The 24,147-nt window shown below is 54.8% G+C and overlaps 4 protein-coding genes across 4 annotated transcripts; 1 reads left to right on the top strand and 3 right to left on the bottom strand.

The window, feature by feature from the left end:
- Positions 1 to 2,537: 2,537 nt before the first annotated feature.
- On the bottom strand, positions 2,538 to 11,461 carry GCG54_00004754 (uncharacterized protein; the record flags this gene model as incomplete). Its single annotated transcript, XM_045404798.1, has 7 exons — positions 2,538 to 3,735; positions 7,922 to 9,099; positions 9,149 to 9,582; positions 9,636 to 10,182; positions 10,235 to 10,377; positions 10,429 to 11,187; positions 11,305 to 11,461. The coding sequence occupies 7 exons, from the start codon at positions 11,459 to 11,461 to the stop codon at positions 2,538 to 2,540; spliced, it is 4,416 nt and encodes a 1,471-aa protein (XP_045262741.1).
- A 2,768-nt stretch (positions 11,462 to 14,229) lies between these two features.
- On the bottom strand, positions 14,230 to 16,635 carry GCG54_00004755 (Elongation factor 1-beta; the record flags this gene model as incomplete). Its single annotated transcript, XM_045404799.1, has 6 exons — positions 14,230 to 14,323; positions 14,385 to 14,552; positions 15,598 to 15,823; positions 15,880 to 16,259; positions 16,500 to 16,539; positions 16,596 to 16,635. 6 exons carry the CDS (start codon positions 16,633 to 16,635, stop codon positions 14,230 to 14,232), a joined length of 948 nt encoding a protein of 315 aa, XP_045262742.1.
- A 508-nt stretch (positions 16,636 to 17,143) lies between these two features.
- Positions 17,144 to 20,349, top strand: GCG54_00004756 (Splicing factor U2AF-associated protein 2; the record flags this gene model as incomplete). The annotated part of the gene is made up of 5 exons (XM_045404800.1): positions 17,144 to 17,194; positions 17,252 to 17,321; positions 17,373 to 17,856; positions 18,078 to 18,612; positions 19,177 to 20,349. 5 exons carry the CDS (start codon positions 17,144 to 17,146, stop codon positions 20,347 to 20,349), a joined length of 2,313 nt encoding a protein of 770 aa, XP_045262743.1.
- Positions 20,350 to 20,617: 268 nt separating this feature from the next.
- Positions 20,618 to 21,659, bottom strand: GCG54_00004757 (uncharacterized protein; the record flags this gene model as incomplete). Its single annotated transcript, XM_045404801.1, has 2 exons — positions 20,618 to 20,715; positions 20,816 to 21,659. The coding sequence occupies 2 exons, from the start codon at positions 21,657 to 21,659 to the stop codon at positions 20,618 to 20,620; spliced, it is 942 nt and encodes a 313-aa protein (XP_045262744.1).
- Between the last annotated feature and the right edge of the window lie 2,488 nt (positions 21,660 to 24,147).

A 24,147-nucleotide genomic window follows, 5' to 3' on the forward strand; every position in this document is an offset into this window, starting at 1 on the left:
TGACAGCACGGAAGCCCGCCTTGCACATCGCCAGCAGCTGCGGCCTGCCTCATGCCCCGAATGCTTGGCTTCGACATCCACCCTCGGTGCTCTCTCCGACCCTCGACCTAACGCATCCATGAATCTACCCACACAAGACCCTCGATGTCGATTAGGGAAAGCCAGTCGTCTGGATCATCAACGATGGCTCGACCCGGCAACTGGACAGAGCGCGCCAAATGGAAAGGCTGGGTTTCGCACTCAAAGTGCCAATCGTGGTCGCAATCAAACCAGGCCTGCGAATTGGCAGCAACATGCTTCCTACCCCCATATGGACGGACCACGCTGTAATTTCCGACGCCATCATATCACTACCTCATCCAGCCAACGCGCGCTCCCATCAACTCTACAAGTCCCATGTGTGGCGTGCCCGTGCACAAAATCGCCCAGCATATCGCCCAGGCACACGCTCGTTAGCATCCGTCACCTTTCCTGCACCCGCACCAGGAGCCGGCTCCGGCAAGCTTCCTAGCACCACCCAGTGGTCCCAGAAGTCAAGAGAAGACACACACTGGCGTCCGAGTCTGTGTGACGACGAGCGTGCTAGCTGCAGCCTCGCCCACTCCCCGCCAGTTCCCATTCGTCGAGACACAACCTCTCGATGTGACCCGGCTCCAACAGTCTCTAGGGCCTCGGCCGTCACACCAATCCTGCCAGGCCCCTCGTTCGAATTGACCAATTGCTCTCTGGCCACTTGAAGATCTCTCCGCAGACTCATCTGTCTTGCCGCCTGATCGCAGCGCAAGAGATAACCGGTGACAGGACGGGTGGACAAGCGAGAACAAGAGACAGCAACCCCGACACCGGGACAGTCTCGCCGAGCCGTGCTCTGTACCGTGTGTCCATGTCTCGTTGCGACGGTTGCCAGCTGCTGTTTGTCTATGATCCATCCCGTGCCTTCGCGATTCCGTCATCCGACGAACCTGGCACTTGGAGTTGCTGCATTCTCCGCAATCCCACGTCGCAGGACAGTAGCGCAAGTGCCTCACCATGGTTGTTAGCACCTTGGTCGCCTCACACAAAGCCCTCGGGAAAATTGTCTTCTACTAGGCCGTCTCTCGAAAGGCCAGGCCGTGCCCAAAGCTCACTTTACCTCAACTTCTGACGGGGGTTAAACGTATCCGCCCTTTGCATTGCAGTTCAAGTTGCTTTTTTCCCTTTCCAATTCGGGGTTTCAACGCGCAGACAAGCTGCATAGCCCGCCGTTTTGCAACGGTCAGGAAGCTTCGGAGCAGCCCCCGCGTGGTTTGGTCATCGCGTCGTTGACCTCGAGCTGGTCGATTAAGCCCCTGAGCTTGATCTCTGTTTGTTAATCCCGGCATACAAGCGTTTTGCGTTACACCCAACGTCAAACTCCTCCCCAGCAATCAGCCACCCCGAACCCCGACGTCGAATCGCTGCGCCTTTGTCCTCAGCACTTCGTTCGAGAAGTGTCTGATCTTTGAATGTCAAAGCTTTCAATGTCAACTCATCGACTACCCAAAACGACTACCTCAACATGCAGCACTAGTTGCAGACGTGCAAGCATCTGCCGTCGACAACATCTCCACTACGCTTCGGGTTCCATCTTACGAGAACTTCGATATTGCAGCAAGACCAGTTGCGTGTTTGTACGATTCATTCGTAATGAGAACCAGCTAAACTCATGCAACTAGAAAACGACGGCGTGTATCGCGTCCTGCAGAGAGAGCCCCGTAACCCGCACGATAAGGCTCGAGGTCTGTGATCTTGACAGGACCACGCGAATCAGTGGAAAGAACAGATGAGAGGTGATTGACGTTCATGCTCTGCTCATGCTTTGGAGTGCTCCATGACTCGAAACTCTCGACCCTCGAAGTCACATTAAAAACAAAGCCGTTCTCGCCTAAATTTTGTGCCCTCCACGAAAGACGCTGCGACTGGGCGAAGCGTGGGAGATCAAACCGCAAACACCTGGGATTTACCTAGATCACCCTGGAGCCGCATCGCCACTTCGCTCTTACTGCACGCTGTAAGTGTGACCCCTCATGGCCCTCACCACATTCCCGTGCTTGGCGACAGATGAAAAACAGGGAACCAGGGCTTTGGGGAAAACCTCTCGAACAGGCTTCTTCCCCCTTTCCCCTTTCCCACGTAATCATCACGGATTTGCCGCAGTTCGAGCGCACACACACACACACACACACACACATTGGCAGGGAACATGTCGGTCCTAAATCGGGAAACACACACAAATGTTGCCCTGACTCGATCTGCGTGCTTCAAATGTGTTCATGATTTCATTTTACTCTTGCAGACATCGGACTCGGATGAACATGCCGGAAGGCGGCCACAGCATCCCCGAGTGATGATGTCGTGGTATTCTAGGCGATACAACAGGGCTTTTGCAGACAAGTTTCATCCGCAGCTCCTGCTTGCCGCCGTCTATGGACCGTTCGAGATTTGAAGGCTATCCGCGATCTTCATGGTATCAAGCTTAAGGTACCCCGCTCGCCGTTAACACACTTGGGCTCCCGGGGCTACAACAAACGGACTCCCCTACCTACGCTCCGTGTCTCGAAGACTTCAACCAGACCGGCCCCCATGGCTTCTTCCAAGACCCAGTTGAATTCCAATCCGTAAAACTCCTTCCACCTCTTCGTCCGTCCCGGCAAAACTCCAGCAAACTCTCCCCTGGCCCTCCTTGCCAGGCGTGCCTCGTCACGAGCCACGCCACCTTCCCATCTCTCTCTTAGCATAGACACGGGCATCTCCCTAAATTGCGATTTAGACAGCAGTTTGCTAAGATGTTCCACCGCGGCGGCAGTTAGCTTGAGAAAAGAACCGTTCCCGGGGACCGCGATGGTGTAGTCGGGAGATGACGTGTCGGCGCGGGACAGCCGTGGTGCCCCTCCCCCACCACCCGCAGCATGTATTGCTCCTTGCCCGCCCACGGCGTCAAAGGTGCCGGACGCTGCGCGGGACACCGCCTCGATACTCGTCAGGCTGGCGCGCACCTCCGGGCGCAAGTGAAGATTCATCAGTGGCGTGTTCACGTCCTGCGAGTGTATCTTCGCCGTAAGGAACCCCGCCCGCACCATGGCATCAGCCTGCTTATAACTGCAGGCAGCCCGCGGCATCGTCTGCGCCTGCGGATTCTCCTTCAAAAAGCTCAGGAGCATGGCCTGCGTCTCCCCGTCGATCTCGGCGGACTGCGTGATCATCTCCTCCAACTCGGAAGACTGTATAAGCGCCTCGCCGAGCCCGCCGCGACGTTGCACGTAGATCTTGCGAACCACTCCGCCACGCTGCAACTCTGCGACCTCGCGCTCCACCGCGGTGGGAGAGGCCAGCAACGCGTGGAGATGGGAGACGGTCACCAGCCCCGGCATGGCTTTACGGTAATTAAGCACCTCGGCGATGCGCGTAGAGTTCATGCCCGCCGCATCTGCGGGGACCGGGCCGAACATATTGTTGCGGGTGTACCTGATGGCCTGCACGACATCGCGGAGCGACATGTCCGTCGCAAGCGCCGCGACCAACCCGGCGTCGTCCAGCCTGTCATTGAAGTAATCATTGCCACCGTCGTCAGAGTCTGCGTCAGGCGGCTGCTTCTTGCTCTTGCTCCCAGCCCTCGGACTGCTGGTGCCACCGTTCTTGCGAGGTGACGAGGCCGACGGTTTTGGCTTTGCCTTCTTTACCCGGCCGCCGCCTAATATAGACCGCAGACTCATGTCTCTGTCTCTTCTCTCTCCCAGATGCTGCGCCGCGATCCGGTCAGGATGGGATAAGATGGGATGGATCGAGAAAAAAGCAAGATAAAAATGGACAAAAAGTTAGAAAGGTAGGAGGATGAGGTGAGGATATCCGGGACGCAGTCCGGCGGGGGGTTCCACTTCCGCTTTAAAAGGGCGGGTTGCGTCTGACGCCGCCGCAACGCAACGCACGCCCGCCCGCCTGCGCCTTTCCGGATGTCGATTCGGGTGGATCTTTGGGATGGGGTGGCAAATCCGACGACACGTCCTTTTTGGTCCGGGCGTTGGGCTGTGATTGGATGGACCATTAATCAGCGAGGACCGAACAAGATTCGCGGCTCCAAATTGATGTAGGATCGAAGGCATCGGCTGTTATATTTGGGTATCACTGAACGAAAAGATGACAGCTTTTTTTTTTTTTTTCGGGCGGTGTCTGCTACCGGATTAAAGTTTTCATGACTGTCACGTTGGCTAAATTGTTATTCTTGGTAATACAGGAAAGAGTTGGGACGAAGGAAGAACACGGTACGGGCGCTTGCTGGAAAACCTTGGGACGAACATCAAACGAAACTCTGGGCGTTTGTCAACAAGAGCACGTGAACGGAGATTATCGAGGCTATTTGGCTTTTTTGATACTTCATGACAGTTGGCTTGGTAATTTGAACGAAGGTATAAAATTACGAGTGCAGTGGTTGGCGAAAGCGCATCATCTCATGTCGGCAAGATGGCGTATCAAACTAGGAAACACCAGGGCCTGATAAATTTGCGGCGCCGGTAAGATGGAAAAAGTGTTCGGGCCGATACTGTCTTCTCCTCGAAATGCTATAGAGGCCGGATCTCAGGTCGCAGCCGAGGCATGGAAAGGAGGTAATATCACATAATAACATGATGCGCCCTCGACAACACTGATAATCTGGGGACTCTGCAGGCTCCCGCCGGCAAGTGGAAGCCGGATTCATGATATCGACTATAGCTATACTTCTTGAAGCGTTGTTTCTCGTGAGATCTATGGTATATGTTGGGACATTCGGGCGTTCATAAACCATGGTCCTGAGTATTACTCGCAAAGCGTAGCCTCCAAACCACACTCCCTCATATCCTCCAGAATCCATTCCATCGGCGTAACATAAGTCATGTTCGTCCAACGATCCTCCGAGTGCCACATAGACCCTGCCGTCACCATCCCGGCGACGCGCCCGTTGAGATCCCAAGCGCAAGCACCAGAGTCACCCGCGATGCCGAAGCTCGACGTGGGAGAAAGGCCGAATAACTCTCCATCTCGGCTCAAGACGCAGATCGTCAGGGATATCAGATCATCGTCTTCATCGAGCTCAGTTTCATCTCCTGTTGTTCCTTGGTGAGACTTCGAGCGGCGAAGAATCGACAGAGCCTGGTTCGCGATACCAAAACTTAGGCCCGAGCCGTGGCCGACTTTGGCGAGGCAAATCGCGCCATCGCGCGTGGGATCTGTCCATTTTTCTGGCTCCTGTATGCTTGCAACCGGCGTGATGCCCCGCAAGGTGTAAATACCATGGTCCGGACGCGGCTCGAAAGAGAAGTTCCCGCTCGCGCTGTCCCATTGTTGGTTTTGGTACTTATGACTGTACCCGCGTTCCACGCCATAACCGATTGGCACTTGGTTCTTGATCGTATCCAAAGGTCTTTCATGCTTGTCGACGTCGAGCTTGATGAGCGCCCAATCCGTCGCTCTGCCGCTTGAGCCTTGTCTTGTGTAAGCAAGATGGCCGAATGTCCTGGACTCGACGGTGCTTCGGGCGTTGTAAGATCTAAGCATCCCTTCGTCGGCTGCGGGATCATCCCAATGGGATTTTTGTTCGCTTGCTAGACGATGTGTGAGACATTTCACCTCGGTTTCATGGTCGATCCCCGGTTGTATAATAGCTTCACAACCTTGCCAGACCTTATTCGAGCCAGAGTGCTCCAGTTCTTGGGTTGAAGACGAGACTACATGCCGGCAAGTCAGGGCGCAGATTGAAAATGTTTCTATGCCGTTCTCGACAGTCTTGACTCGGAGATAAGGGCCTTTGGTGCCTTGCTTTCCCTGCTGATCAGATTTGGCTATAGTGGCACCGACCAGGTCAGTCAGGTTGTAGCTCGCCTTCCACAAGTTGCCTGTGTCGACAACGGTTGAAGGTGGCTGTAGCTTGCTTAGTGGAACCACTTGTGACTCTTTCACCTCGCAAGACATGTCGGTAATTCCATGATTGAAAAGTGTGGCCGCACATCTATCAGCAAACTGTCGTGCCTCTTCTGGCGTCGTGCTGCCAGGCTCGACGGAGACGAAGAGAATCGCGGGGGCATCTCGTTTCCCCTCGTATCCGCATCGGAGTATATCCACTGAAGTCCAGTTGGCCCCTTTCAGATTGCTCACAACCTGAGACCTCAGAGAGGAGGCGTTGTCGTCACTGTTCCATTTCTCGAGAATGGGGTGGCGGCCGATCGGCATCAGAAACTTGTGTTCTACTGATGGAGGGTATCCCGAGTCCATGTTGTTGATTGGCGGGTTCCAAGTAGGATCGGGAGATCTGGCCAAGAACGTCGGGTTCGATGGCAAACCTTCGTAGTAATGCCTTCCCCGATCTTTGAGTACCCATCTGCGATAGTCTTCCAGTCTTCGGGGAGCTACCTCGGCCAATTCGCAGTACACGTCAGGAAAGCCATGCTGGTTCAGTATCTCCTGGCAGCGAAGAACAACGGCATTTCCCTGCTCCCAATCAAACGAGCCCCCTTCGACCCAAATGGACACGACGAGGACCAGGTCTTTGGTTTCACAGCTGCGTGGGCCCACTCGAAAAACATGAATACCGGACCACTGCAGTCCTTTGAGCGTGCCAATGATCTGGGACAGCGCGTCTCCTGGATCTTTACCACATTTGTTCCAATAATCAGCGAAGGGGTGTTGGCTGCCTGCGGTCGTATACTCCCTCGTTCCGTTGGTCCTCGGTACAGTAGACCCCCGAGACGTAAGCCTGGTGCTCGAAGAGGAGTCATCAGCATTACGCTCTTCAATCTTGGGTATATCTCCAGGCTCCATCGTGTACGGTTTCTTCTGAATGATATTCCTGAATTCTGATCAGTAAAAACGTCGTCGTATCCAGGGCCTGAGATGATGGTGAGATGTGCAGGTGGCTGAAGTAGGAAGCCCTGCTTCTTGCGCGTCCTATATTGTGTTTGAACTGGAGATCGGAGATTTTTGGTGCAGCAGTGAATAAAGTTTTTCCCTCAGCTTGATGAACGGCGTAGAGTCATATGGAATTCACTACCATGAGATGTTTTTCGCCCACAAAGCCTCAACCTCTCAAGGTGGAAGAGCGCTGAAATTTCGCTGTAGCTTTTCAACGAATATTCAAATCATCGTATTCTCTCAGTACGTCTTCGAGAAAAGCTAGCATGCTGTACATTCGATGTCTCGCCCAAATTTCCCCCTATCGACTGTAGCAGGCTGGCCGGTTCTGGGTATCTCACCTGGCTGAATTCATGAACACGACGGGTCCACGATCCGATCTGGAGCCGGAACAGGGTGGTTGAAATACCTGTGTAAGCACTTAATACATAACACGAATTTTTCCGTTGTTGCAGACTAGGTTCATGACTTCTGGGTGTCTTTTGTGCTAGACAACATGCACAAACACTCACACATACCGGAAGACCTTTGCTTTTCGGACAGAGAGGGACAACAGGGTCGATCATGGATAGTAGAGATACCGTTAAGGACGACAGAGACGACGACAAGGACAATAGAATAGCCACCGGGTCTAATCCTCCTGTCTGCTAAGCCCAAATACCCGCGCGGACGATAAATTCAGTCACCACAAGAACAGGGAACATTAGCGCTGAGTACTAATTGAGAGCATGTTGTCAAACACTTCACATATTCGAAGCTAACAAAGCAGACTTTAAGCTTGTCATTTTCCAAACTTCACCCGCTCTCGGAGAGGATTGCCACCTCTCATGTCTAAGATAGATAGGTACTTTTTGTGCTACTTTTGAAAAAAAAAGAGCGCCTCGCTTATGATGACTTCCCAAGTTCAACCCCCTTTTTGACATCCTGGTTTTTTTTGTATCCATACGAACTCCAGTCGATAGTAGTAGTCAATGAAATTATGTGTGAGCACATGTTCCCTTATCCCGCCATGGTCAGGATGTACGACGTAATAGACGTCATACGCTCGCTCGTCAGCTTCAGCGACATTCTGAGCAACTCCTGCGCGACGTCTGGCTGGTCTTTCTGCAGCCGCTCCCAACCCTCCTTATCCATTCTCCACACAACACAATCTCTGTCCACGGTGACCGTAGCTGTACGGTCCGTCTCCGAGAAGAAGGGAAGCTCGCCGCACGTTGTACCGGCGACGATACTCTCCGTCAGCGAGCCTTGGGGCAGGTCGTAATCGCAGCGAAGGATGCCGTGCTCAACCAGGTAAAAGCCCTTTGCGACCTCGCCTCTCTTGAACAGGACGGTGCCTGCCCTGTACTCCTTCTTGACAAAGTACCCGACAGCTCTGAACCAGAAGTCTTCGTTCTTCTCACTCAAGCCCTGGAAGATTTGCAACATCAGTCGCAGTGGTTCCTTAAAGCTCTGCCACCTAGTCGTCCCCAAAGGCTCTGTGTTCGCCAATGCGTTTCTCGCCGCCTCGTGGAGCTGGTTACGTCTCGGCGAGTTGATGACGATGTCGAAGGATCCTCCATCTGACTTCGCCGCTGGTACGTCGAGGTTGGCCGTTGGTGCGTGGCGGTTGTTCTTGCGAAGCTCTTGCTGGCTTGCGTACAGCGTCTTGAGCAGCTCATTCTCGCAGCTCTCGAGGGCCGAGTTGAGGTCTGGCAGCAGCGTGACTTCGATATCATCATCTCCTAGTAGTCCCACCTGCCTTAAGTTTCTGCCAACCTCACTCTCTGCATCCTTCCCGCTGATAACAAGAATGATGCCCTTGTTGTCAAGCAATCTGCTGATGGTATTAAAAGCCTCACCAGCAGAGTAGTCCAGGCCTGTAACATGGTACAGGTCGAGGATGAGATATTTGATGGGCCTCTCGGCAAAGGCTCCGTCGTCGATAAGAGCTCGAATCTTCTCTTCAACGCTGACCACAGTGCCGAAGAAGAGGAAGCCCGTAAGCTTGACGATGTATATTTGTCGACGAACTTCCTGCAGATAATGGTGCTGCGAGGGGTTTCTGCGCACGGTGGAGCCGACGATCTCGCCTGTGTAGCTTGCTCGCACCGCAGGAACCCTCGATGTCTGAAAGATTAAGGAGACAAACGCTAGTATTATACCCACACCGATACCGATGACAAAGTCGTAGATGCCCATGACGAGGACGATTACAATCACCTGAAAACCATCAGCTTGTGTCTTGAAACTAGATCAAGTGGTAGCTTACCGTGAGATACTCTGCCAGCTTCAGCTTCTTCCTCGGAAGCCAAACGGCTTCGAGAAGTAGCTCAAATCCCAGGTCAAAAATCAGAGTGCCGACCATCATGATGGGAATAAAGCCTATGATCTTCGGCCCGACAATCATCACACCAAAGGTCAAAGCAGCCAGCATGATACCGGCGAGCCTGCTGTCTCCTCCAGAACGCATAAAGAAAACAGTGTTGGCATAGACGAGATAGTTTTGGATGCTACCAGCGAGGCCAGAGATGAAGTTGGAGGCGCCATGAAGCTTCAGCTCACGATCGAGATCAGCGTTATCTTCGCCTGTCTGCAGCGCAAGAGCTGGGACGTTGATTGGGACATGTAGAATGCCGAAGAAAGTAAGGGCAAGCATAGCGGGAATACACTCCAGCACAGCGTCCCATTCGACAAGGTGAAATTCTGCAGGATTTTGTCAGCGACCGTCCGGATCAGAGAGGGCGGACCAAACGTACTGTACAGCGTATAGAAGAACCACCACGGCTCATCAGCCGGGGGGCCTTCAAAGATCCAGCCATGATCACGGAGGGAATCAGGCTCGAGCGCGTCCAAAGAAAATACAAAGAAGTAGAAGACAATCGGAATGGAAATGATGTACAGTGGCAAGAAGTACTTTGACGCTCCCTTGGCCTGGCTGTAGAAGAGGATAATGGCCAGAATGAGGGGGGTTACCCAAAGAGGGATTGTATCGGTCTGAAAGAGCTTGTGGAGGGTATCGAGGTCGTATTCGAGGCTACCGTCCATGCGGGCTGACACCTCGAAGCCTGTAGCAACCAGGAACCAGCCAACACCGCCGATGCAGCCAATCAGAATGTGCCGCGGGATGAAGCCAACCATATACCCGAAGTTGAACTTGCCCATGAGGTAGAAGACAGTTCCTGTCATCATTGAGCTAATCGCATAGGAGACGATAGTCGTCGCAATCACAGCATCGGGCTGGTCCTGACCAATGTGGTTGGTGATCGTTTCGGCCATGTTGTGGAAGAATGGCACGACTTCGATCTGAGGTCCTGTTAGTCAAGTCTTGGCACCTGGTTGAAGTGATTCTACTTACAAGTTCAGAGCCGACACCACCCTTGAAAATACTACCAAATGAAAACGTTAATTGCGAGACAATGGTGCTGACATAAAAGATCGAAATGCCAGCCGAGCCGAGACCGGCAAAAATAGGCTTGCCAAGAGGGAAGAGAATCATGCCTGTAACAGTTAGTTATGTTTGTACTCCAACTCGACTTACACCAGACTTACCGTAAGACAAAGCATCGAGTACATTAAGCAGCAATCCCACAATGACAGCGGGCAAACACGACACCGGCGCAACCACGGCATTCTGCCACAGAACTTTGCGGTCCCAAATTTTGGGGCTGGTCGCGACTTGGACGCCATGGACGATGTGATCTTCGACGTTGACCGTCAGGTCCTTCAAGCCACGGAACCAATGCTTTTTGGGAGTTTGCTTCTGTCCCTCAACGTCGACCCCATTGGTGCTGCCATCTGTGCTGAAGCTGTCGGAGGATAGCCTCGGTATCAACGGGGTGCGCTCGGTCGGTTCCTCCACAACAGCCTCGTACGAACGCTGCACCTCCGGCTCCGGTCTTTCTCTGGACGGTGATCGCTTCGGCTTCGGTTCATCGACTTCCGAGTGAGACTGCTGGAAGTGAGGTCGAGCGTCGGGAGAGGGTTCGCGGTGCGATTGCGGCGGTGATCTCTTCAGTAAGCTCGTCAGGATTGAGGGACCGTCCTCGGGAATTTCCTCCTCCCCTTCCTCTGGCGATGCCGGCTCAGAAACCTCTTGGATGGTATCGGAGCTGGTGACGTGCGCGCTTCCCACATCATCCTCCTCGTTATCTGAAATGGCCGTCTCTCGCGCGAGTTGGGAGTTCTGAGAGCGCTGGCGGGAGAGGAACGCCGGGCTCTGGCCCGTCTTCTTGTCCGATAGGAGGTACGAAGCGAGCTCTGCTGTATCTTCGCGAACGCTGCGGGCGTACTGGGCACTGTCGACGGGAGCTGGCGATCAAGAGTTAGCTGTGGCGTCTGGTATGAAGATCGCGCCGGCCGAGGGTTGCTTGCCTAGGTGGTCCCTCAAGGTGCCGTGGATGAAGGAGCGAATAGGCTCTCGGTGACTCGAAACGGAGGACGACAGTCTGTCTGTGCTGGCCAGCTGGGAGTTGCGACCAGGACTAAGAAGCGGATTCTCGGGGCTGGTCTCGTTGTTCCTCTGGGAGCTCAGCGAGGAAGCTCGTCTCCTCCACGGAGAGAAGCCAAAGTTGGGAGAAGACATGGCTGGCTGGGTTTATAGTTCTCGGCGGCGGTAGAAGGCGGAAACGGGAGGCGCCGTAGGTTCGCCGGAGCACCAGTCTACGGGTGCCAGTTGTCGGAGAACCAGGCCAATGGCTGGGCGGTCGGTCGTTGCAGGATTTAGCTGGACTTCATGAGAAAAGCTGGGAAGCTCGAGCTCGCGATGCTTAGGGTGGGCGCAAAGAAAGGAAGAGCGTAAAAAGGGTGGGCAGCGTCGGCGCTGATAAGAGATGGGGAAGTGTATTACACGACGGGCTGTGGGCGGGACTGGATCTACAAAGTAGAGACAAGGATGTCCCGTCTAGTTTTTTCTGTGGTGTTGGTCTGGGTGCGATATGCTGAGGAGCAGCTGAAGTGCCAGAGGCTAAAACAAAACGCTAGATAGATAGGAATACCCGCTTGATGGAACGTGCGGGTGGACGACAAGAGGGGAATCGGAGATGGGCAGATTGGAGAAGAGAGAGTAGAGTGTCCGTGGGAGGAGAGAAGCTAGGAAAGGGACTGGACGGACGGATGGGCGGAAGAGCGAGCGAGCGAGCGGCGAGAGCGACAGTCATCAGTCTGGTCTGTGGTGGTCGAAGCTGTCGTCAACATGGCGCGCGCGCACCTCACTCACACACACACACACACTCGCACTCACTTGCGCTCACTTGACTTACGTAGCAGCAGCTGCAGCGATGCAAAGCACTGCAGAGAATTTAGATGAACCTTGAACCAGGTCAAATTTGCATTTTGCATGTGGCTCTTCGCCCCTCACTAGCGTCTCTTCTGCGGCCTGACAGTCATGGTATCGCTGTAGGCCAATGTACTCTGTACCGTGCCTATCTGGGCCGCACAAGGGAAGCCTAGCGCACACCCTCGCAGTTTCTAGCGGACATTCCGTGGCCACAGGAGCCCACCGGAAGGTCTCATCTACCAAACATCTACCGCAGCCAGTCCCATTCTGTTGCCGCAGGCTCGAAGTGAGTTGAGTGAGGTGCGAACCAAGCCTGCGTGCTCGCGTCGCACTACGTAATCATACCAAAACATGCAGTGAATCCATGTCGATGACCACTTACAGCCGCTGCGGGCACTCTCAGTGGGCAACGTGGGCAGCATGTCAGTCCCAGTGGAAGACTGCACCAGACACTGAGCCAGCACCAGGCGCAGTGTCACCTTTCACCTCACGTTGGGGCCCACTTCGGATCCAGGATTTTGCCTTTGGCTTTCCGGAAGCCAGGCACTGCTGCACCACTTGCAATCCTCCAACACCATTGGAAGTTGACAGACAAAACTGGAGAAGCCTGGAGAGAGCTCTGCTGCCCGCGGCACACGGTGGAGATGCGACAGGACACCGGATGGGGAACGGCCTGTGGACTCGCCCTCGCCGTGCATTGTACCGGCCTTGTCCCAGCCCGAGCTCACGTCTGAACAGACAATGTAATGCTGAAAGTTTCATCTCCTCACGTCTCTCGTGGGGTAACGGCTTGTCAATTGGGGATTTTCGGTCGATTGCTCCTCATCGTCGCTGTCAATGACCCGATGTATTTGCGAGATGAGGACATTCAGTCCGGCGGCAAATCATCAGACACCAACACTACACCTCAAGCCAATTAACCGTCATCAGCCAACTTCCGGCTCCGGCTCCTCTGCTGGGCTGGGGTGACGATCAGGAGGGCGGCGGCCCAGGCACCTAGGCAGGTCAGCCAACGGCGTTGTGCAGCGCATGATGCAATGCTGCGCACCAGGCCAGCCCACGTTTCCCCCTCCTCTGCTCTGCCATGCCTGTGCCATGCTGTGCTCCACGAACAACAGCTATTGTCTGTGGTGGTTGGCTGGCGGGCTGGCTGACTGACGGACAACAGCCCGCAAAGATTCTGCTCAAGAGACGTCTACAGTCGTGGACGTGTCTGAGGTTTCAATGCAGGCCGATCTTCGAATGTTGAATATCGCTGTCGGTTCTGCTCATCCGCCGCCGATATCGCGACATCTGATGTCCATTCCACGCGCAACTGCACCTATTTCTCCATGTCCGAGCTATGCGAGCTGCGCCCGTCGAATCCAAGGTGCCCAAAACGTGCACCACTGCTACCACATGCGAGACATTCCTCCTCCATTATTCGCTAATTTCGTTGTGTAGGAAAAAGCAATGACCCATTGAAGAGCCTAGCAACGCAGATATTTTGCGTGCCATGTGCCTGGTCTGGATTTTGTGCCCGTCCATAGCGCCCGCTCTCGCCCTCCACCAGAGCCTCCCGCATGCCGTTGCCTCGTTGCCGTGTTAGCCACTTTTTTCTGAGTCGGCCGCTCCGGAAGCCATCCGCGCTGATCTTGGCCCCATTCTGCTCCGGGCCTTGTTTTGTTGTTGGTGGTGGTCCCCGTCATCCAGATCCGATGCAGGAGCAAATCCCCGGGCCGTTTTGGCCCTCCCTCCGTCATGAATCCCGCTGCTGTTCTCCCAAACCCCTTGAAACTGCATGCATGTGTCCCACGCACTGCGCGAGACGCGAACAAGGCATGCTCAGATGTTGGATTTCTCGCATCATCTTGACGCAGAGTATTACGATATCCCGCCGCGAATGGCGCACCGCGTGGCGTGCATGCTGTTGTATGTATACTTAGATGTTCCGTGCAAGGGTTTGGACAGGGCTTCTTGCATCTGCACCCCTCACACCCCGCTGATCTCCAATTTGAGGAGATGCGAAGACACATTTCTTTTAGTCTCAAATTCTTCAGAGTTTGGTGCTGCGTTATCAGGCCGAGTCTTGGCCATCAGCTGAGCTTCTGGAGATAACCCTGCGCTATGAGCCGCTCAACATCTCCTTGCCTCACGTAGAACTGGCTGTTCTTCGTAAGGTTGATGGCGCTAAATCCCGGGTGTTAAATAAATCTATCATTATGTTGTGGCTCAGGCAGTCCCAACTTACCCATATTCGGTCTGTATCTCACCCGCGTCCTTCAGGACTCTCACGTCGATGAACAGGTCACGAGGCGGCTCCAAGCTCCCCGTCAGATCGATGTCAGTCCACTGGCCCTTATACGCGGCCAGAAGATCGCCGTATTGTCTCACGTATTCCTCCTCTTGCGGACTCAGACTGCTCGTTGGTCCATCAGCACCCCCGTTGGCTCCTGTTGACGAATTGCTGCGCACTTGCTGCCCGGAAAGATCCAGGACGTCCACTCCCTTCCACGCCAGCTCTTCTAGCTTATCTGTCCTAGTTCGATGATATGCGAGTAAACATCGCTTGTTTCTGCGCATCGACAGGTGATTGACAAGTAGTGTGCATGCAGTTGCTTGGTCTGCGGCTGGGTCGAAAGACCCTTGGAAGGGCTCCAGCAGTTCCGACACGTCCTTATCGAGATCTCTAACTTCGCGTGCCACGGCTCGTACTATCTCGGCTTGGTAGGGCGGTAAATGGGCGAGGTTCTGCGTTCGTTTGGCGTGTTGCACCTACAAGAACGCGTTAGTTTCTTTGGTGATTCCCGGGTCAGAGCTACACGCACCAGTTTGTTGCCTAAGTCACCGTACATTATGCAGCCTGCTATACGAGAGTTCTCTGCACGATCCAAAGATCAAGCTTCGTACGCCTGAGGCAGTGATAGGTGAGGAATTAACTTGTCAAGGTCGCGTTTGGATCGCGGTCAGGAAGTGGGAATGTGAACTCGCCGCGAGCTACCTCATCCGCCCAGTCAGGTCGCGTTGCATTGGTCTGACCGCTTTGGGAAAGCAAGAAAATTGCCCCTCACTTAGCGCTGATTGTGCCCCACCTTGACCTCACCGCCCGCCCACCGTCAAATTCATGGTCCCGGTCTGACTCAAAATTTGCAGTGGCCTGAATGCTATCAGGGTCCTTCTGGTGCGGGGTTTTATCATTCAGTCGGGCATCAAGCACATGGGACACACACGTATTGAAATGGGAGAGAACATTATTTTGTTTTACTTCTTGAAAGGTCTTCGTAACCTCATGTGTATTCATCAAAGTCTTGGGCTCGCACTCTTTCTTGGGCGACAGGATGTTACCTGCGCTGGTGCTGAGCAACTCCACGTTGACCTTTTTTTTTGAGGATTCTATGGATTGTCATGTCTCCACCATCATGCCTCGTGAATCATCCCTCCCATTCCATCATAAAGCACTTTACAGCTTCTGCATGGCAACAACATCAGAGGACTGGACGTAGTCCTCGAACTCGCTAATCTCCTCCTGGAGGTCGTCCAGAGAGACCTTCTCGTCCTCGACGACAAGGTTGATCTGGAGCTTCTTGACACCGAAGCCGACGGGGACAAGCTTGGAGGCACCCCAAACCAGACCATCCTTCTCGATACCACGGACGGAGGCCTCGAGGGCAACCATGTCGGTCTCGTCATCTGGGTTTTGGTTAGTCTTCGAGGTCACTTCTTGTGGGTTCAGAGAGCAAACATACCCCAAGGCTTGACATCCATAGTGACAACGGACTTGGCGATGGTCTTGGGCTTGTTCTCCTTCTTCTTCTTGTACTCGGCCAGACGCTCCTCACGGATACGGGCAGCCTCAGCATCCTCCTCCTCGTCGTCGGAACCGAACAGGTCGACGTCGTCCTCGTCCTCCTCGGCGGCGGGGGCCTTGGCGGGGTTCACGGGGAGCTCAGAGGCCTCAGGGCCGTAGACGGAGTAGGCCTTGGAAGCATCACCGGGGAGAGTGGCGAACTCGCTCTCGTAGGTGGAGATGTGCTTGTACCATCTGGCGGCGTTGGGGTACTTCTCAGCGTCGGGAGCAGAGGACAGAGCCTTGTAGACGGCAACGTCGGCCTGGGAAGGAGAGTGGCTGTGCTAATGGTCAGCGACAATGTTCATGCCCAACGATGCTGAGGATCAAAATGTGAATGGGCAATGCGGGGTTCAGAGTTGCACCGAAGTGCTTGTTGTTTCGTCGTTTAGCAGGGTCTTAAGCTGCCTCCGAAACACGGACCAATGTTTCTCATCATGTTGTTGCCGCGAGGATTGGGAAGGGAGGGAATCCGAGTAGCTCGAGAGGGGTTCATTAGAGAGGAAGGTGTCAACATACCCAACGATGTAGGAGCGGGTGGTGAGCCAGCTGTTCAGCACTGACTCACTGTCAGTCGATGAAAGAAAGAAAGAATTCAACGCTGCAGAAACTTACTGGCAGCACCAGCATCAGTGAGAAGGTCGGCGAAGCCCATTTTTGCGTTTTGAAGAGGTTTGGAGAGAAGAAAAGGGGTATCTGGAAGGGAAGAAGCAGGAGATGGTGAGGAAGTGTAGAGGTTCAGGTTCAAATAGGTCGAGGTGGGGTTTGGGAAATTTTTGACTGTTCCCTTTGATTGCGGTGCGGTGCTCTCTGCTTCTGCGCTTCTGGGTTTGCACGGACCCCACTTTCTGGTTGCCCAGCGCCGCTCTCAAGGTCCATCCATCCCCTCGCCGGACTAAGGACGGCCCGCAGGGAGCCCTGCAGGCTGAGGTGGAGGGGTGGCCACTGGCGCATGTGGGATTGGCGGCCAGCCCACCTGAGGCAGGCAGAGGTGCACGCAGGCAGGGAGCTCCTACGCAATTGCATTCGAGAGAGCTCCAATCCAAACGAGCTCAACGTGACGCCAACCACACCTGCACCTCAAACGGCCATCTACCCATCTCAACCTCGACTTCCTCAACCTCACTTCTTTTTCTCAGATACCACAAGGTCGAAGGCACAACATGTCGATCGTGCCTATAATTACTTTCAAGGCCGGTATCTGCGAGGCAGACGTCAGTGACCTACTCGGCTTCTACGCTCCAGACCCCGGTTCGCTGACTTAACCATAGACCTCCAGCAAGCCTTACAAGGTCAAGCCCCAGGCTACGCCCGGCTACATCTACCTCTACTCCGAAGATGGTACGTCAATTGCAAGGGATTAGTCCATAGACAGCATCTAACCAGCGGCAGATCTGATCCACTTCTGCTGGCGCGAGCGCAGCGCCGCCATGGACTCTCCCGATCTCGACCTCGTCATGGTTCCGATGGACGGCGAATTCCTCCCCCATACTCCTTCCGACCAGCCCACAGCAAAGACCAACGGCCGCGTCTTTGTGCTTAAGTTTGGCTCCTCCTCCCAGCGACACTTCTTCTGGCTCCAGTCGAAGCCTCAGTCCCGCACCGGTGACCCCAGCTGGTTCAGCCCCCGTGACAAGAAGATTGGGGAGGTCGTCAACGCACTCCTTCAAGGCGAGGATGTGAACGTCAACAGAGAGCTGGCGCAGGTCCGCAACACTGACGACAGACGGGACGACGACGACGACGAGACAATGGAAGATGCCGAGGGCCAAGGAGACCACCCGGCCAGCGGCGGCGCTGGTGCCGGCGCAACAGGCGGCGACGTTCGTGAAGAGGGCGAGAATGCTAGAGAGGGTGGCAGCGATGGAGCTCGAGCGTAGGTTTCCTTCCAATGCATGTCTCTTGCGGTCGGAGTCCAGGGTCATTAGAATCATACGGACTGCTTTGGCACGGTCAGGGAAAGACGTGAGGCCCGCGAAACGGCGCCACCTGTACTTTTAGAGCCTTTCAAAAGAGACGAGGGTTCGGAGTTTGCCATTGTTTCGTGGTGCCCACGGCTTGATCTGTTGATATGAACCCAGGCTAATTGATTGATAGCGCAGGGGGTAGCTCTGGTAACACCGACGCGGACGCTGCTGTTCGCAATTTTTTGGCCTCATTACAGGGCAATTCTTCCCTGGCGGGATCTCAACAGCGCGGCCAAGAGCAAGCTGACAAACCGTTTCCATACTTGCACCACCTGCTCCCCAACGAGACTACCATTCCCATGCTCCGCTCAGCCCCAGAGGAGTACATAGACACGCTGCTTGGCTTCTTGCCGCCAGCAATTGTGGTTCTGGCCACGGAGAATGACGACCTGGGTGACTCGGAGCCTTCAGCAGATGCTGCAGCCGCCGCCATGGCCACCTTGAGCCTGGCGGAGAAGAAGAGTTTGCTGGAGAGAGTCCTGAGAAGTCCTCAGTTCCACCAGGCCCTGGGCAGCCTGACGATGGCTCTTCGTGATGGTGGCCTTCCGACTGTTGCGGAGGCCCTGAAGGTCAAGGTCCCCAACGGTGGCTACATGAGGGGCGGTGCCATGCCTCTAGGTGGCGGTGAAGCTGTGGAGGCGTTCGTGGAGGGAGTCAAATCAACGGTCAAGGAGAAGAAGCAGGGCTAAGTGGAAACGGGTTGAAGGCATGCAAGGGCGGGGCGATCCTACGATAGACGGGGATGAATATAGAGAACTCTCGAGCACACTGAAGAATAACGAAGAAATGCACTCTGCCGAACGTTTTGTTTTTAGGGGTGATGCACATCGCTGGAGAACGCAAGATGATTCGTCCCAACGAGATAGGTTTTGTTAGAGACCTATCAGTTGTTTGAACATACATGCATTGCAACAATGTGAGGATTTCACTGGCGCAATGCATTGGATGGTTGACATGATAGCTCGCAGCTTATCCTCGCGGTAAGCTCGCGTTAGATCCGATGACCCCACACGACCCCAAGTCCTGCACTGATGTTCCCTGCAGCTCACTGCCGTTGCTCCACTAACGTCACCAAGAATGCGCTTTGCATTCCAGACCCAAGCTTAAACATAGGCAACAACCGTTACCCAAAGTCTTCGCCCATTCGTTGGCTAATTTCGATACCTTTGTGAGCCGAACACCTCCCATCAACACTACGACTACATAACAGCATGGCAGATCAATTGAAGGATCCGTTGCCGACGTCCATTGGCGACTTCGGCAATGACGAGCGCATCTCCTTCTCCAAGCTGGACAACAAGTACCTAGCTGTACTCGACGACGGCACCGAGCTCGAGTTCGACCCCGCGACCGCGACATGGGCTGAGGCAGCAGACGAACCTCTCGAGCCTCTCGACGACGACCACACCGCACAGCTCGCAGATCTCTCGAGAAGCGCCAGTGCCAGCGTCGGCCCAGGAGGTAGCGAAGCACCAAACGCGAACTCCAGGAAACGCAAAGATTCCCCGAGCGGGATGGACGACAGAGGTGGAAATGGAGGCAACGGCAACAACCGCCCGGCAAAGAAGTCGAAACCTGCGCGCGCGCCGCCGCAGCCGCGCCAGAACACGGCCGTGTACGTGACCGGTCTGCCCACCGACGCAACAGCCGACGAGGTCCACGAGCTCTTCTCGCGTAAGGCAGGCGTCATCGCCGAAGAGATTGACAGTGGTCGCCCGCGAATCAAGATGTACACGGGTGAGAGCGGCAACTTCAAGGGCGACGCGCTGGTTGTCTTCTTCAAGCCGCAGAGCGTCGAGATGGCCATCATGCTCCTTGACGACACGGACTTCCGCTTCGATGGCCCGGCGGGACAGCCAAGGATGCGTGTTCAAGCGGCAGACTCAAGTTACAAGAAGACACAATACGAAGACGGGGCGGGAGCTGAGGGGAAGGAGAGTGGCGGGTCGTCAAACGGACAGCAGAAGAGAGAGCGCAACGACAAGGACAGGCAAAAGATCATTCGCAAGACGCAGAAGATGGCAGCCAAGCTTGCTGACTGGAGCGACGACGAGCCGTCTATGATGCCGACTGAGACCAACTCCAAATGGGATAAAACGGTCATCTTGAAGCACATGTTCACCCTCGAAGAGTTGGCTGAGGACCCGGCTGCGTTGCTGGAGATCAAGGAGGATATTCGCGACGAGTGCTCCAAGCTGGGTACCGTGACTAATGTGGTGCTTTACGACGAGGAGCCGGATGGTGTGGTGTCGGTCAAGTTCTCCAAACCAGAGTCGGCGCAGGCATGCATACAGCTTATGAACGGGCGCAGTTTCGATGGCCGGGTGGTTGAGGCGTCTGTGTCGACGGGCAGGGAGAAATTTAAACAATCAAAGAAGGATCAGGCAAGCGACAGTGACTGAGATACGTCTCTTATTGGCGAAACGACAGGGCTTTTCTTTACACCAGCATCTGGTGGGCGTGGGCGGGGACTTTCAGTGATAGAACCTTTTGACATAGCATCACAAAGCTCAGGACCTCGGGGCAAAATCAATCTCAATATTCCCAAAGCTTTTATCTTGTACTTGTAATCTACGTGCTTCATCCAACGCCTTCTCGTCCAGGTTGTATCCCCTTTAGTGTAAAGAAACGATGCTATATATATATGAGCGTTTTCAACGAGAAGCCATCTTAGATGGCCTTCTCGATTTTGATCTCAGTCTTCTCGGAGACGACGTACCAGATAGCTGCCTCGATAATGCGGCATACAATCTTTAATTCATGGTCGTCTAAAAATCATGTTAGCTAAAACCGCATACTTTTTCGTTGCTCTCAGCGATAAGAAGCAACCAAACTCGTGCGTCTTTTTCTTTTAATAATTTCACTCACCTCTCGGCGCGTATACCATGATGAACTCCTCCGGCACAGGCATCTGTACGAGTCTTCCTTTCCACGCAAGCGGATGTCGCTGGCCCCATCCCTTGGCGAGAACCTCTCGGATGTCTTCGGGATGCAGGCTCATGTGCAACGAGTGATCTGAGTCGTGAACATGACACACCTCCCCGTTGCAGGTCACGTTGACTGGGTGCCGGGCAAATAGGCCGAGGCCGTGCTTTTCCAGACAAGACCTCGCTGTGCCGAATTTGAGCGGCTTCTCGGCTGCGAGGCGCTCAAGTGTCTGCCTCAGTGCGTGGTAGTGTGAAGTTGTTCCGTGTTGGTCCAGTTGACGTTGCGGAGCGATCCCGGCGACGAGCGGACGCGGCCCGGGGCGGTACGGCAGCCGGCTCAAGCTCTGGTCGTCGTTTTGCTGGATGAGCATGCCCCTCTTGGGGAGGCTGTTGGGCTTCGGGTCCGGCGCGGTGAAGGGATCCCGGAGAGCCCACAACCGGAGCCAGGCTATTCTTATGTAGCCCTGGAACGTGGCCGGCGTACCTCCGGGCCCGAGGCCGAGGAAGTTCTGATAGTCATTGCGGACGAGGAGAAGGATGGGCACGAGGATGATGAGGAACTCTGCGATCCTGGGCTCGAGGAAGTGGATGATAAGGGCCAGGCTCATAGATAAGGTGAAGATTGCGGGCCCATTGAGGGTGACGGAGATGGGCTGCTGCTTGAGGACGCAGTTGACGGCAACCTGGTTGAGATCCAGGCCCACGCCGCAGGCGTCCGCAGTGGCGAGAGGGTCCTCGTGGAGGCGGGTGGGTGAGGACGTGGTGGTCGTGATGGAGACAGACATGGCTGCTGTGCTTGTTACGAGAGACGCATGGGCACTAATATGCACGGCCTACGCCTGGCTCGAGACTGAGGGGCAATGAAGCACGCGAGCGGTTTCCCCAGGAAAGAGATGGAACGGATAGATTTCTTATAAGACGGGGTGTGGAGGAAGACGAGGAGGAGGAGGCACCTTGGGACAAAGAGAAGAGAGAGAGCAGGGCGGAAAGGGAGCCAAGATCGGTCAGAGGCAGTATGAGGTAAAGCTGACCTGACACAGCCAGAAACGAGTGGCCACGAGACACACGAGGTTCAAACTTCCTAGGGCCGGCAGCGTTTTCGTTGCAGGTCTACAGCATGCGGGGTTCGGGAGCTGAGGGGGGAACACTGAAGTCTGGCGGTGGACGACGGCCTGCTGGCTGATCAAGTGACAAAAGGGTCAAACGTGAGTGGCTAGGGCCGGAGGGCGGAAGCTCGAACCACAGCTGGGCGCCGCATATAGCCCTTGAGGACATGCGACCTGCAACCTATTGGGCTCGTGCGAGGGCGAGAGATGGGCAGAGTTCCCGCCTCGGCGAGCAGACTAGGACATAGCAAGTACCTTTGTCCTGGGACCCCGTAGCATGCAAGTTCGTTGTTGAAGCCCTCGTGACAGATTACCCCGGATTCCCAGGAGGCTTGGGCTAATAATGGATACTACCGGTCAGGAGGACACCCTCACCAATTGGCCTTTTCAACGGTCTTTCAGGGTCCAAGGCGGAGTGGCGGCAGCAACAGTAGGAGCAAACGTCCTTCTGCTGAAGAGACGTCTCCTATCACGAAGAAGACGGTATCGGGCGACATGCTCCGGCGAAATAGCAGACGGCCGGCGCAGTAGACCCCACCCGGAAAGGACGGTCAACGGCCGCTGGGCCCAGCGGAGAGAACTCCTACATGACGTTGGGTTGAGGTTGCTGGGGTTCCACCGCCGGATCGGGTGAATGTTACCCAGACGGCCGGTGACGGAGGGTGCTCTGGAAATCCTCCGACAGGAAGGGAAGACAGGAGGTTGGGGCCAACTATCTTGTGTACGACGACGGGTTCAATGGTGGCCAGTCACCACACTGTTACCTCCCCGCATTTGGGGGCCACTTGGGTGTTTGGACGGGAGCTGATCGGTCAAGTTCCTTCGGAGGGTTCCCCCTTCAGGCTGGCTGCACCCCGTATCATGATGTCGTCTTGTGGGATGTTCAGGAGCAAATAAGTTTGATCTTCAGTCAACAGTGGGCTGGGTTTCTGGTTGTTGGTTGAGGGAGGTTGGCATTGGCACAGGCGGCTGCTGTGTGGTGCACTTGGAGTCGGGCCTTTGCAGATGTCGCTGCGGTTTGTGTCTCAAAAGACTTGACAGCTCTCAGCGAGCTCGAGTTGCAGCCGCACTGCACTGGCGTGTCTGGCGAACGCATTTTATGTTTTTTTGGGGTTACATGGCTGCCACAGTGCCAGTTTTCTCCGATCCTCGCTAGTAGGAGAAGCTTATGATAGAGTTGCGTCACGGTCGCAGCGCGCGCACTTGAAGTTGGGCTCGCACCGCTGTAGTGAAGACTATTTTTACCGGGGAACGCTCCGGGACCGTGGCTTACGAAGTTTGCCCAACTCTAGAAGCGCCAAATCACCTATTGATTTGTTGTGCCTCAATACGAACTGTGTTGACGTGTACCCAAGGACCAACACGGCGGCCAGCATGGACCATCGAGGAATGTGGCTTTCGGCTGGCTGCAGCAGATTTTGCTCGGGAGGCAGCTTTTTGACGGAGACGGGCCGTGGTTGGTGAGACGGGACGCGTCAAGGCCCGTAAAAAGTGATCTTATCGGCGCTGTTTTTACTAGTGGTGTCTCTCTCGTTGCCCTCTTTGACAACAAGCAGCCGAAAAGAATGCGGAAGAGTCAAGCGCGGTGGCGAGGAGGTCGGGAGAATGAGATGGGTAGATTGGTAGGTAAGGTATGTTGATAGGGTTAATCAGGGATGAACATAGGGGGGTTGCATCGGAGGGCGACACTGCGAATAGGCCTGATTTCTGCCGCCTCAGCCACGCGCATGAGGAGATGAAAAATGGATATGCATATCGATATTCGGGTGGGAAATCTCGGACATGTTCTAAATTTGTTCTCTCTGGAATTTGGAGACTGAATGGCCGACATGCGGGAGTTGTGATTGACGGTCCGGACTGATGGATTGGCGCTCCGGTATGAGCCTTCATTGGGATAATCTCTGTTCTGAGTCGCGGTGGCATCTTGTTCGTTGGAATCGCCGGCCACACAATCTCCAACTTGGCACCGTGACGTCGGCGACGGAGACTTTTGGAGGAGACTGCGGGGTGCATGGATGGATCAGGAATTTCAGACTGAACTCGCAATTGGTGTCGGGGATGGGTCGATTAGCACATATCTCAGTGGCCGGTAGTTGCGAGGCTTAGCATTTCTAGCCAACAAGAGAGACTGTCTCATGGAAGGGCCAAGAGCATTAGAATAGAAGGA

The sequence above is a fragment of the Colletotrichum gloeosporioides genome, assembly GCF_011800055.1.
Source record: "Colletotrichum gloeosporioides strain Lc1 chromosome Unknown consensus_54, whole genome shotgun sequence".
Lineage (NCBI taxonomy): Eukaryota > Fungi > Ascomycota > Sordariomycetes > Glomerellales > Glomerellaceae > Colletotrichum > Colletotrichum gloeosporioides.